This window comes from Bubalus bubalis, chromosome 4, assembly GCF_019923935.1.
Source record: "Bubalus bubalis isolate 160015118507 breed Murrah chromosome 4, NDDB_SH_1, whole genome shotgun sequence".
NCBI lineage: Eukaryota > Metazoa > Chordata > Mammalia > Artiodactyla > Bovidae > Bubalus > Bubalus bubalis.
Window position 1 is genome coordinate 95,423,503 of NC_059160.1, and position 14,929 is coordinate 95,438,431.

At 41.3% G+C, this 14,929-nt stretch overlaps 1 protein-coding gene across 3 annotated transcripts in view; it reads left to right on the forward strand.

The window, feature by feature from the left end:
• The window catches only part of FGD6 (FYVE, RhoGEF and PH domain containing 6), a 105,392-nt gene that overhangs the window by 77,653 nt on the left and 12,810 nt on the right, over positions 1-14,929 (forward strand). For all 3 annotated transcript variants that reach the window (XM_044941813.2, XM_006064476.4, XM_006064477.4), the window contains exons 9-14: positions 6,200-6,250; positions 9,778-9,836; positions 9,920-9,991; positions 10,696-10,764; positions 11,300-11,383; positions 12,107-12,186. In XM_044941813.2, coding sequence (XP_044797748.2) covers positions 6,200-6,250; positions 9,778-9,836; positions 9,920-9,991; positions 10,696-10,764; positions 11,300-11,383; positions 12,107-12,186 — 415 coding nt within the window. The remainder of the gene's footprint in view (positions 1-6,199; positions 6,251-9,777; positions 9,837-9,919; positions 9,992-10,695; positions 10,765-11,299; positions 11,384-12,106; positions 12,187-14,929) is intronic.

Genomic DNA, 14,929 nt, shown 5'->3' on the forward strand with positions numbered 1-14,929 from the left:
ATTTTGTCCTACGATGAGCCTGGCATCAGGTTTGGTTTGTGAGTTCTTTGGGCATGCCCCTCTGGACCAGACTGATCAAAGTCTTAAGATAGGCCAGTGTTGCCTCAGGTGGCTATGTCCTGATGGGCTCCCTGCCGAGTTCCAAGTCCAGCCTTCACTTTGCTCACCTTATTGGGTGCCTTGGTGAAGGACTGCATCAGCCCAGGAGAATTGGACTTTTTAATTTTTTTTTAAACTTTTTGGCTGTGCCATGAGGCATGTGGGATCTTAGTTCCCTGAGCAGGGAGCAAACCACAGCTCCTGCATTAGGAAGCACTGGACTTTGGAGGAAGTCCTGAGAAATAAAGGTCTTTTTAATTCACAGAAAGGCATTGTCAGCTTTCCAAGAACATTGAATTGGTGAGCCTGAGAGCCCGGAAAGGTCACTTTACTAACTTAGGCAGCTCTGGACCACATGCTGAACTGAGAAGGGTTCCCAACTGAGTTCTCCATATTTGAGAAGCAGGAGAATTAGAGCAAAGACTGGAACACTTTTTAATTAATCAGACCCTCCGAGCATCATCTCAGCTGCTTAATAAAATATGGAGCAAAAAGTGGTAACCCCTAAGTGAATGTCGTTTCAGTTCAGTTCAGTTGCTCAGTCATGTCCAACTCTTTGCAACCCCATGAATTGCAGCACGCCAGGCCTCCCTGTTCATCACCAACTCCTGGAGTTCACTCAGACTCAAGTCCATCAAATCAGTGATGCCATCCAGCCATCTCATCCTCTGTCGTCCCCTTCTCCTCCTGCCCCCAATCCCTCCCAGCATCAGAGTCTTTTCCAATGAGTCAACTCTTCGTATGAGGTGGCCAAAGTACTGGAGTTTCAGCTTTAGCATCATTCCTTCCAAAGAAATCCCGGGGCTGATCTCCTTCAGAATGAACTGGTTGGATTTCCTTGCAGTCCAGGGGACTCTCAAGAGTCTTCTCCAACACCACAGTTCAAAAGCATCAATTCTTCGGTGCTCAGCTTTCTTCACAGTCCAACTCTCACATCCATACATGACCACAGGAAAAACCATAGCCTTGACTAGATGGACCTTTGTTGGCAAAGTAATGTGTCTGCTTTTCAGTATGCTATCTAGGTTGGTCATAACTTTCCTTCCAAGGAGTAAGTGTCTTTTAATTTCATGGCTGCAGTCACCATCTGCAGTGATTTTGGAGCCCAAAAAAATGAAGTCTGACACTGTTTCCACTGTTTCCCCATCTATTTCCCATGAAGTGATGGGACCAGATGCCATGATCTTCGTTTTCTGAATGTTGAGCTTTAAGCCAACTGTTTCACTCTCCACTTTCACTTTCATCAAGAGGCTTTTGAGTTCCTCTTCACTTTTTGCCATAAGGGTGGTGTCATCTGCATATCTGAGGTTATTGATATTTCTCCCGGCAATCTTGATTCTAGCTTGTGCTTCTTCCAGCCCAGCGTTTCTTATGATGTACTCTGCATATAAGGTCAGTTTTCATTCCAATCTCAAAGAAAGGCAATGCCAAAGAATGCTCAAACTACTGCCCAATTGCACTCATCTCACACACTAGTAAAGTAATGCTCAAAATTCCCCAAGCCAGGCTTCAGCAATACGTGAACCGCGAACTTCCAGATGTTCAAGCTGGTTTTAGAAAAGGTAGAGGAACCAGAGATCAGATTGCCAACATCTGCTGGATCAGCGGAAAAGCAAGAGAGTTCCAGAAAAACTTCTATTTCTGCTTTATCGACTATGCCAAAGCCTTTGACTGTGTGGATCAGAATAAACTGTGGAAAATTCTTCAAGAGATGGGAATACCAGACCACCTGACCTGCCTCTTGAGAAACCTATACGCAGGTCAGGAAGCAACAATTAGAACTGGACATGGAATGTCATTTAGTCCATCATAAATTCAGGAAACATTTGCTGAATATGCAATTTTATTGCATATTCTTTTAGAAGCTGGTAATGTAAGAGTAAATAATCAGGCTCCTGGTCCTCCTGCAAGCCATAGTTTAGCATTTGTGTTTAAAGGGATACCTGACACCATAGAACCATGTCCTCAAATTCGAAACGCTCAACTTTGGAACGCTGCCCTTTGTATATGCTCATTTCCTCTGTTCTTTGCCATCAACCGTTTCTGAGCAAACCGTCCAGGAATCTGACTGGGTGCTGTTGAATTAAAAAGTCCCCGATTCTCAGAGATGACTCTTCTTTAGGAAATGGTTACTATACCTCTGAATAGTTTTCTGCTTTAAGTTGCTTATTCATTGATTAGGCAATCAAGGAATGGTAAGGCTTACTAGGAGTTCATGTATTGAACACTTAGAGCTCTAACAAGATATGGTGTTTTTTAGGTTCTCATTCTTTTATGAGAACATGAAAGACTAGGTCCTGATATATGAGGACAGGATTAACTTGCTTAATCCTTGAGGCTGCACATGCTAAATTAGTTTTGTGCTGCTACGGTTGGGTGATGTTGATTATGGGGATTAATTAACCTTTATTAATCAAGGGTGCCACCTGGTGGCCAGAAAGTACATTTTGTGGTGCCCATGCAGACCTCACCAGCCTGTTTTTCTTTGACATAAATAATTTCAATAGCATTTGAGGCATTTTTATTACTGAAGATTTGAAAAATGCTTTGCTTGGTTTGTTGAAAACAGGAAAGTCATGGAATACTATAAATCCAACATGGCAAATCGAAATGACTCCTGTGTTCTCATTTTTTAAAATGATCTCCAGCGGGATCAGTTCAGTTCAGTTGCTCAGTCGTGTCCAACTCTTTGCGACTCCATGGACTGCAACACACCAGGCTTCCCTGTCCATCACCAATGCCTGGGGCTTGCTCAAATTCATGTCCATCGAGTCGGTGTTGCCATCCAACCATCTCATCCTCTGTCGTCCCCTTCTCCTCCTGCCTTCAATCTTTCCCAGCATCAGGGTCTTTTCAAATGAGACAGTTATTCGCATCAGGTGGCCAGCAGGATACTAGGACCTAAATGATATGTAGTGAACAATTCCATATGACCAATGCAGGCGTGTCTGTCTGGTCTCCCTTCCTGTGTTTCACCTGGGTTATGACAGTCACTGGGACAGCTGGTGATTTCATTGCTCCTTCCATCTGACTCAGAGGGCGATCAGTCTCCTGCTCATTCTGTAGTTAAGTCATGGAGTGATTCTTAACTGAGGGGCTCATGGTTGGGTCTTCCTAGAAAAGGTAAAAGTTCTCAAAAGGAAGATGTACTGCAATGAGATAACCTGAAAATACCAATGAATACATTAGAAAGTTGAAATTCTAAAATTCACTTCTGGAAAGCTGAATTTTGAAAGTTGAATTTTAAGTTTTTTGTTTTTGTTTTTTTTTTAATTGGCAAGGAAAGTAAACCTAACCCCATTATCTCCTTGATTAATAGTATGATTTTGCAACAGCTTCGTGGTGGGGTTTTGCTCAGCCAATTTGTGTCTTTCCACTTTGTTCCTAAAAGTTTAGGTTGGCTAGCAGTAGCCAAACTTGAGTACAAGGGAAGAAAATGCAACTCAGAAACTTATCAGGCTCAGCATAGTGATTCTGAGGTCAGGATTTCCTAATATGGACAACCTCCAGTGACCGCTTTTGGTTTAGAGAAATGTCTCAGTTTGTATGGATATGTTTCTGTATTAAAGAACAAGAATCAAAGACAAAATAGGAACCTGCTGTGAATCTGATGCTTAGGTAAATCTGCTTTTGTTTATGTGCTCTTCTGCTCCCCCAGGCTTAAAGGAACATCCCTTTTGACTAATGATGTAGCCTAAAAAGAGTATGTTTTTCTTCCTAACCCTGTCACTCTCATGGAAAAGTTAAATATTTGAATTCACAAAAGATGACTTATACAGGGAATGCATTCTGAGTGGGGTCAGAATGAGATTAAATTCATTTTTCATCCCTGGATGAGGCTAAGTACAGTGTACGGTCAATATATTTTGTTAGTTTTGGAGATTTTCTTATTTGATTGGAAGAATGCTCTCCAATGTGTGTTCAGATTAGTTTGGGATCTAAATTGCTTGTGATGGCCTCTGGTGAGATAGAACCTCTGCTGGGGCTCACAGAAGCTTAATGCCGTCTCCCACAGTATCTCACCGTGACTCACTGCCAGGGCTGGGTAGTTACAGTGTGCATGTCTAGACTCACAGGTTCTTAGATCAGTGTCTCAAAGACGTATAGTTTCAACAGCTGGGTGTGTATGTTTATGTCATCTATTAAGTTTGAAAAGCTGGCACCAATATCCAAGTTTCTCTTTGTGCCTTTTTGAGCATGACTTCATAAATCCATGGGATGAAATTGTATTTGTTCCATAATATTGCTAAGTGGAGATTGCCTGGTACTCACTCACTTCAGTCGTGTCTGACTCTTTGCAACCCCATGGACTGTAGCTTGCCAGGCTCCTCTGTTCCTGGGATTCTCCAGGCCAGAATATTGGAGTGGGTTACCATGCCCTCCTCCAGGAGATCTTCTTGACCCAGGGATCGAAACTGCATCTCTTAGGTCTCCTGCATTGGCAGGCGTGTTCATTACCACTAGCGCCACCTGGGGAGCGCAAGTGGTGTGATGGTCTCTGGCAAGATAGAACCTGTGCTGTGGCTCACAGAGGCTTAATGTCATCTACGGTATCTCGTAGTGGAGACTGGATCTGATAAAATGCATTCAGTCTTTTAATATGCCTTTCCTCTCTCCATTTCCCAGTTCCCACAGGAATTAGGATTGATTTTAGCTTTTATTGCCTTTTACCCACTAAGACAAAATCTTATATGAAAAAAATCATTAAAAAAAATTCATTAAGTATTTCTTGTCCCTTGTATGCCACGTCTCTGGCTAAGTGGTATGAGAGAAAGATGATATCAGATGTGGGCAGGCCCTGCCCACAAGGAGCCTTGAATCTAATGAAAAACAAAATGATAAAAAAAAAAAATTATAGAAGGCATACAGTGAGTAACTGCTGTGTTATGTGTTATTCAAAGGGAAAGAATATTTCTTTCAAATGGAAAGTTTGGTAGGGGAGGAGGAATTTGAGATGAGCCTTGATGAATTATGAGTAGAATTTTTATATGCAGAGACAGAGAAAGGATTCAGAAGAAGGGCGCATTGAAGACAAAAAGTATAGAGCCAGGGAACACATAGGAAGTGTTTAAGAAATTGTGCAGAATCAAACTTTAATAAGAACAAAGGGCTGGTGTAAGGCAGTAGCAAGAAAGAAAATCAGAACAGTCAACAGGGACCATGTAGCGGGGTCTTGAAATTACAGGAAATGGGATTTGTTTTAATTTGATAGTTAAGTCATCCAGCATTTCTCAACGGGAAGTGTCACTTTGAAATCCAGAAATATTCCTTGGTGTTAAAGACTTGTTAAATATAACCTATTGCCTTAATTTATTTTGTGTTGCAAGAGCTGCTGTGTACCATGTCGCTCATTTACAGACCATCTTCATCTGGACCAGGGTTTCTTCACTGCAGCCCTGTTGACAACACCCTAATGTTGACATTAGGATGATCCTGCGCATTTGGCAGATGTTAAGAGGCATCTCTGGCCTCTAACCCCTCATTCCCAGCGGTGTTCACCCAGTTGTGATCATCAGAAATATCTTCAGTTGTTTTCAAATGTCTTGGGAGGTGGGTGGGGGGCAAAGTTGCCCCCATTTGAGAACCACTGGTCTAGACAAACATATTGCATTTTTGGGGTATGTATTCTGGGCATTATTAGACTCTTAAGATTGATGAATCTGAGTCCCTTAGGCATTCAGTTTATTAATGCTTGAATTTTAGAAGTAGACGTACATCTGATCTTGGGATTAAGGTATTTACTGTGTGTTGGAGTAAAAGTGTTGAGCTGGTCATCCAGAGACCTGGATTCTGATCCTGGCTCTGCCACAAAGAGGTGGGATTACTTGGGTGAGACGTGTCCTCAGTAGCCTGATTACTCATCTCTGAAATCACCAGTGCAGCCTCTAGGCTCTTTCTTAGCTCTGATTCTGTGTCTTGATTTCAAATTGACCCCAGGGCTTTCTTCTTTCATTTTTAGAAAGTTAGCACAACCAGAATGAATGTGTATACTAACCAATAAGGCTGACTTATTGGTCTGACTAATAAGGCTGACTAATTTTTTTTTCCTTAGTGCTTTATTGTACTAAATACTTTATATATATTGTTTTACCTTTTCTAGATTATTTGAAAAATCTCTTAGAAGACTCTGGAGATTACAGAGACACTCAAGGTAAATGATTTCTGTGGTCTTATGTGTTAGAAGTTTTTATGTTACATTCATTTGGACCTAGAAAGTAAAAATGTAACAAAACCCATATACAAAACTGTGTTTTATTCATAACAAGCCTTTTTAAACTCTGTTTTGGGCAGATGAAGATAGAACTAGATAAAGTGTTAGTGGCCTGGAAGCAGGTGAAATTATAGGGACCAAAGATGCCCATGGTCAGGCAGCCATGGGAGCCAGCCTCCTGAAAGGGTGGTCCCAGCATAGTGTGTGATCAGGAAGCTTTGTCCTCCTGGGCTCAGTCTGTCTGTGCCAGGGTGCGTTCACCTTCACTAAATGTCCACCAGCTTTCGAAAGCAGAGATTGAACCAGTTGATCTGCAGCATCCTTTCAGGCTTTAAAATCATGAGTCCATGAAGTGACCAAACAATACAAATTAGAGGTAAGGTCTAAAATAATCTATTATTCTGGGACTGTTTAAAGATGGGCATTAGGTTTACCATTCTTCCACTCCTTACCCCAATAGTACTTATGGGAACTAGTCTAGTACAGTACAAGGGATTCATTGATATTCATGGGATAATCCACTGTGTGTATGTGTTCACGCGCACGCACGCATGTGCATGCAAGTACGTCTGTCTTTCTCCCTCTTTCTCTCTTTCACACACACACACAAGGATTTAATTCCATTTGGGATAGTAGTGTGTTTTTCTGTTTACTCCCAAACTACCTCTTTTAAATGTCATAGGTATATCCCTGGTTCCAATCTACAGAAACACCCTAGACAAATCTATCTCCACTCCATTCATCTTATGAATTTTGATCACATTCTTGTGCATCCTCCTTTACATTATCAGATTACAAAGCTGAAAGGTCTTTAACCCATTTTGTAGAGATTCTTATTCATTCTATTAATCATTTTACTTCTTTTTCTCTAACATCTTCTATTCACAAGGGTTATGCTTTAAAGGGTGCTTTTTTAAAGGAAAAGATTGGAGTGAGGGATAGAACATGCTTCTTGTCTTTGGTGAACATGGTTTAGTTGAAGAAGGACATCTGTGATACCTTTCAGGTAAGGAACAAAGCAGATAGCTTTAAAGTAAGAATGCGCTGAGCAGCATAGAATCATTTGAAAGAGGGAACAAAGCGTGAGAATTGAAGAGGCAGAGTTCTACTTAGAGGAAAGCGGAACCAGAGATGAATTGACTGGAGGTGGTGGACGAGAGGAAGAATGGACATCACGAAGATAAATATTTTAGACAGATTTTAACAGAGCAGGCCTCAAGAAAACATCTGTCCCAGGGCTTCTCCCTTCAAAGAAAGTGCATTGTTAGCTCCGTTTTGCCAGTAAAACAGAGGCAGGGCAGAGATTAAGGAGTTTGTTTAAAGGAAATTACACACTTCAGCAAAGACATGGCTTAGAATAGGCAGTGACATGTACTGTATGGCCAGAGGCAATGCAGTGCAGTGATGAGATTGCCCAAGGGCGAGAGAAAATGAGACTGTTGATAATATAGCTTTGGAAGGTGAGCAGGAGAGTTAAAGGAACAGAGTCACACAGGGCCTTGTAAAGGGATGACATGGGAAAAGTAGGGTTGCAGAATGGGTGGGAGAAGTCAGAGCCTGGAGGCCAGGTGACTAAATAGCAGCAGTTTTAGTACTTCATCCATTCATTAAATCTTCAAGCCTTTGTCCCTGTCCACTGGGAGTTGAAGCAGGTCAGAAAGCAGGGAATGTGTCCAGGCTCACCTCTTGCTATCTTCCATGATGAGTGCCAACTGCAGTACATTCCGACATGCGGTTGGAATCTATATAAGAAGATACTGCTGTCCTTGAATAAAGGTGATGATAACACATTTATTTTTGGTTGCGCTGGGTCTTCGTTGCTGTGAGTGGGCTTTCTCTAGTTGCCGTGAGCAGAGCTACTCTTCGTTGCCGTGAGCAGGCCACTCATCGTGGTGGCTTCTCTTGTTGCAGAGCACAGGCTCTAGGCGCGCAGGCCTCAGTAGCTGCAGTTTATGGGCTCAGTAGTGGTGGTACACAGGCTTAGTTGCTTTGCGGCATGTGGAATCTTCCCAGATCAGGGATCGAACCCATGTTCCCTGCATTAGCAGGTGGATTCTTATCCACTGTACTGCCAGGAAAGTCCAATAATATATTTAAAGGCTACAGAAACCTCCAGGGTCGATACCAGAAAGAGTATCCCTTGGAAAGGTATAGTTAGTCCCTCAATCATGTCCAACTCTTTGCGACCCCGTGGACTGTAGCCCAGCAGCCTCCTCTGTCCATGGAATTCTCCAGGCAAAAATACTGGAGTGGGTAGCCATTCCCTTCTCCAGGGGATCTTTCCAATCCATGGATCAAACCTGGATCTCTTGCATTACTGGCAGATTCTTACCATGTGAGCCATCAGGGAATCCCAGTAGGTATAGTAGCTGGTCCAAAAAAAACTTCAAACCCTTTCCAGAAATTGATTAAAAAAAAAAACACACATTTCTTTGATTGATAATCACTGTCACCGCCACACCAGGCTCAGGAGAGTGTGCTTCCCTCTTTAACGCTCTACCAGTTTTTCTCTGTGCAAGTGCTGCTGTCATTTGGGATAGCTTTCTTTGTGGGGATTGCTAATTAGCACTGCAGGATATTTAACATCCCTGGCTCCTTCCCACTAAAGGCCAGTGGACCTTCCCATCATTGTAACAAACAAAAGTTATCTTACACATATCCAGGCATTCCCTAGGGGAATAGTGCTGTCTTGTATTGAGAACAGCCATGGCCCAAAAGGAGACAAGGGACACTTTTTCCTTTATGTGTATAATGAAGATGGTAAGACTGAGATGTTCAGAAACATTTGGTAAAAGCAAGAAGTTAATAAAAAGAATAAAACACAGGTGAGGCTCAGTAACCCAACTCACAAAATAATGTGTGTAATTTCCTAAGATACAGTATGCGTCCACGTGGCATTTTTCCCTCTCGGGATCAGACTAAGAGAAGACAGCTGAGCCATGACCTTCTTAAATTGAAGGTTCTCATAATTCTGGTTTCCTACCCCAGGATCCTTGTCTGTCAAGGCAGTTTATCCTGGAATGGTCCTCAGCTTCCAGTTAAATCCTATTCATATCCTTGTAGTCTCCACGAGCACAAATCTCAGCGCAAAACAATCCTGACTTCCTACTGTTGATATGCATGGTCTATAATGTGACTTTTTTGTTTTTGGCCAGACCGCACGGCCACCTCCCTGATCAGAGGTTGAACCCATACTCCCTGCAGTGGAAGTCCTAACCATTGCACTGCCAGGGAATTCCCTCTAATGTGTCTTCAGAGTCTGTCTTTGGCTCATTTCTTTTCCTAAGTACTGTTTTTGTCTGTTTGTCCTTGGGTTTGCTCTCCTCGAACTTCACCACGTGTATTTCTGCCCACGCACAGGTAACTGAGCTCCTCCACTAGCCGTCTTGTTACCTGGGGTTGCTCAATGTTGCATTTCATTGGTAATGATAGTGATCAAATGCCCCTTCTGTTCCTATGTATTTTAGATGCCCTTGCTGTTGTTATAGAGGTAGCCAACCACGCCAATGACACCATGAAGCAAGGAGTAAGTATCTTCATTTCAGTGGCTGTTGTACTGTTGTACCTTGGAGCTTATGCCTTCATATGCTCTGCATTCTCTTTCTGTAGGACAACTTCCAGAAACTTATGCAAATTCAGTACAGCTTAAATGGACACCATGAAATAGTTCAGCCTGGACGGGTAAGTGTTTTAGATTGCCCTTTACAAGCTTAATACAATGGATTTAGTCACCATTTGTAGCTATTTTCATTTGAGTTATGAAAATAGGTTTTTTGTTATTGTTAGTCTTCAGTGACCCAATCTGGATTAACTGCATTCATTCTATCCTTTAAAAACATGCATGATTTCAGTCACTGTAACAAGAAGTCCAATTCAATTAGGAGCATGGCAATGGACCCCACAGAGTATCTGATTACATAGGATCGTCTTATTGTGTAATATAGCTGACCTCACACAGCTTTAAAGACAATTTCATTTCAAATCTTTAAGAGTGAATTTTGAGAGGAGGGGAAAATTATTGGTGTTCTGATGCTCTTCTTGGAGCACAAAAGTGGCTGAGGGAATGAATTCAGGAAATTTACAAAGTGCAATTGTCAGGATGTTGGCTCAGCCTGGGGATAAAGTACACACTCAGTCAATTACATTTTAGACCACATGGTACCCCTGGGGTCAGTATTGGCTTTATAGAATTCTGCTGGCTTATCCAATTCCTAAATGACTGTAAGGGTTTTAAAAGAAACCATGGCTGTAAAAAGCCACAAGGAAACTATGCTACCCAGCCTTCACACAAAGCATCTGGGTAAAGAAGGTTGAAAAGGAAATTACGTGTATACATATATTACAGTTGTGATGGTACTAAATGGGTGCTCGTTTGGATGAATCAGGTTTTTCTCAAAGAAGGAATTCTGATGAAGCTATCTCGGAAAGTCATGCAGCCCCGAATGTTTTTCCTGGTAAGTAGCCATGTGTGTTGCTGTTGAACCCAAGGCAGGGGTAATTGCTTAGTGAAAGGAGACCTTTGTTCAGGCCAGATAAGCTTGGCATGTTCAAATAGCAGTTTTAGTGGGATCTTTGACTGTCTGGAGTGCTTATTTGCATGTCAAGTATAGGAAACAAAGTCTTGTATGGTGCATAACTAGAAATTTACTTCCTTTTTGAATCTAGTTTATTTCATGTCTGATTTGGAAAAATTGATTCTGTCGGTGTTTTGTTTTGGCAGATTATAGTTCCTTAGTGGGATTTAGAATTCAGAAAATGTCAAATTTCTTATAGAACTTGGAAAGAAAGTGCATTTTCCAGAAATTGCCTTCTAGTAATATTGTAATAGAACATTCTAGGTGGTTCTGATTTTATAAGCAGAATCTAAGTATTTTATTGAGAGTTTGAAGCAAAGAGGTAATTTTGTTCCTTTATTCCTGTGTCTTACCAGTATCTTTGTAGATAAAATTTCTTGCTTTACTTTGTCCTATGAAATGTTTCTACTTTCAGTTTAATGATGCCCTGTTGTATACAACACCAGTGCAGTCTGGGATGTACAAACTGAACAACATGCTATCTTTGGCTGGAATGAAGGTCTGTGCATCTGTTAGAAGATATATATATATTTTTAACCCAGATGTATTTAGAGAAAAATCCCTACAATGATCATTTTCTCATAATCCTTCTCTCTTCTGTCTCCATGTGTTCCTGTTCGTGTGTTCACTTATTCATTTTTTCCCTCATATATTAATTTAGTTACAAGATATTTCCTGAGAACTGCTATAAACAAAACATGTTAATGACTTAGTGAAAAATACAAAGATGAATTGAAGCAGGATTCTTTCATCTCCACCTTTGCTCTAAACCCCCATGAGTTTAGCAGCTAGTGGGGAAGCAAATACACTGCATGTCAACACCTATAAAATAGATGGTAATAAATAATCACTATAAAGGCACAAAGTTCATGGGAGCTCAGAAAATAAAGAACGTGTAGCTTTTCATGGGACATGGTGGAGGGATAGTTGGCATTGAGAAAAGAGGGAGACTTGAGGAAGTCTTTTTGGAGGAAGAGCCAAGAATCTTAACAGAGTGGGTCACATCTGGCCACACTGAGATGTGGGGAAAGGCATTCTTGGTAGAGGGGATAGTGTGAGCAAAGGCCTGAAGATGGGAAAGTTGGGCTTTTGAGTATGTGGGTGTTTACATTCATCTGGAGCATAGAGCAGATGAGGGAGAGCACTGGGTAGTTTTAACTGCACATCAGAGATGAGGTTTTCCATAGGAGATGTCTGCTCAGTTCATTTTGCTTTCTTCCAGGTCAGAAAACCCACCCAAGAAGCATATCAAAATGAACTTAAGATCGAAAGTGTAGAACGTTCCTTCATCCTCTCAGCCAGGTACATTTTACAAATATGTATAAACATTTGCCAGTATTACGGGCTCAGATACCTGAAACATTTTTCACATTAAGGTTAACAACTAGACTTATTTCCCCCCTTCTTTTCTCTCCTAATACCATGCAGTTTACTTTTTCTTTTTTAAATTTATTAATTTATTTGACTGCACCAGGTCTTAATTGCAGCATGTGGGATCTAGTTCCCTTACCAGAGGAACCAGATCCCAGTTCCTCAGCATTAGGAACGAGGAGTCTTAGCCACTGGACCATCAAGGGAGTCCCCCACGCAGTTTACTCTTGATTTACCATGTAGGGAGAATGTCTGAGAGCTGATGCAGTAGTATGCTAGAAGCACAAATATTAAAATGTTCCTCTGAATGGAGTAATAATGCTAAAAAGTGCTTTGCCAATCATTGTTTTTGAAGTGGGTATTTCAAATCCTTCTACAGTGATATGGAATGTTCTTAAAACATCTAGCACTTTATATTTTACAAGGAAGTTTTCGTATAACATTCCAAGGTCATAACAAATCTATTGAGGTAGGTGTCATAAAAGTGAGGAAGACCAAGTTACAGAAAAATTGAGTTGTTTTCTTAAGGCTGCATTGCTGGCAAAGTCAGGATATGAATAGAACTTTTTTTGGTTTTAAATCTGTTGTTACTATAATACCACTTTTCCTCCAGTAGAAACCTACAGTGATTTGTGTGTACAGCAAAATATATGACCATAATGTAAATCAAGTGCTGAGGAAACCTGAAACTGTATGACTCATACAGGTACATTATTCAGGTTTGGCTAAGTGCCAGGAATGGCTGTCTGGCAGGATTTGACTGGTAAAGGGAAAGACGCCAACAGCTCTAGCTTGCTCTACTGCCAGATCTGGATAACAAGTCTGGGTGGCTCTCAGACTTCACCTTTGATGTAATCAAAATAGCAGCAAACCCTTACATGTTGCTGACTTTGTGCTCGGGACTGTCTTGAGTACTTTCTGAGTATTAATTCATTAAATCTTCACAATAACGTTTTTAGGTGAGTTACTACTATTATACCCATTTTATGGTGAAAAAAGTCAACCAGCTATTAAGTAGCAGAGCCAGTGGAGCTGAAATTTGGATCTGACACTAAAATTCATTCTTTTAACTGTTCTAATATTGCCTGTGTCCATGGATGTGAAGGCCTCAGACCGAATGTGCTGACTTCCCAAATCAGACCACAGGAACAGCTCCCTGGGTTGTGTCACTCTTCTGAAACAGAAAGGCCACTGCTGTCTGATACTAAATCTCAGGATGACAGGGGAAGACAAATTCTTGTATTCTGGGTTTGTCACGTGCTTCCCAGATACTGGCTGGAGCAAGCAGAGCTCTGTCAAGGGAGCGAGTACTTGAAGCATCCTCCAGATCAGTATTTAAAATGTGAGAGTAGGGGACTTGCCTGGTGGCTCAGTGGCTAGGACTCCACGCTTTCGCTGCCCAGGGTCCAGGTTCAGTACCTGGTTGGGGAACTAAGATCCCATGAGCCGAGCAGTGCAGCCAATTTTTTTTTTTTTTTTAAAGAAGGTGGGAAAATAGTTTGATAACCTGGAACTGTGTGATTTTTCCCCTTTCTTTTCTTTCTTTCTTGAATTAGTACAAAAAATGCAAAGAACATCAAGTCCCTGTATATCAGGTTGCTGGCGAATACTTCAGCTTGGTTCTTAAAATAAAGAAATTTATTTTCAAAGATCCAAAGAGGAAATGCTTATAGGGAAGTTAAGTTTTCAATTGCACTTAAGTTTTCTAACTAAAATGTGCTTTGATAAACAAACATTCTGTTTATTAAAAATTAAACAATTCAGAAAATGATGGTCAGTCTTTCTTTCTTTGGTTGCCTATCAGTTAAATATCTAGATGTTGTGTGTTTTTTCAGATCTGGCTCCTAGAATGATCTAGTAAGATCACTGAATTTTTAAGTGTGATGGGAAACTATCCAAAAGTTTAAGCCAAGAATTGATGTGACCTCATTTTTCATTTTTAAAAAAGCACACTATCTGCTTTGTAGATGACAGGCCACCAGAGACTAGAGTAGAAGTTGGAAGACCAGTTAGGAGGCTGTCGATGGTGAGGTCTGGACTATGGTTAGACTGAGGCCTAGCCTTCAGTTAGATTTGATGGAGAAAGGGCAGTTAGGGATAGCCTCCCTCAAGTCCTGTGTCTGTCGAGTTATGAAGGGTAAGTAGGAGTTGGATAGCTTGGCAAAGAGAAAAGGAGGGGGCTCTTGGCCACTAGGAGTAGCGAGAATGAAGATCCTGAGGTGGAAGGCGGCATGGCATGTTTGAAGAACTGAAAAGCCACTGCATCTTGAACATAGCAAATGAGAGGGAGAGTGACCCGAGATAAACCTGAAGGGACGGGGAGAAAAGTTATGCAGAACTGTCTTGTGGATTTTGGTCTTTAGCCTAAGAGCCACAGGAAACCACGGAAAGATTATACAAAGGAATGATTTGATCATATTGGCATTTTAAAAAGAATATCTGGTTACTCCGTGGAGAACAGTTTGAGAGGGAACTGAAAGCGGTGAGTAATGGGACAAAGGAAATGAGAGAGGCAGTAAGATTGAGTCTTTAGCCTGGACAACGTATCAGGTTGCTGTGATAGGTAACTGAGAGCTTTGGGGAGAAATCAGGAATTTAGGTTCAGATGTGAATGTGGAATATCCCCTGGAGAAGGAAATGGTAACCTGCTCCAGTACTCTTGCCTGGAAAATGC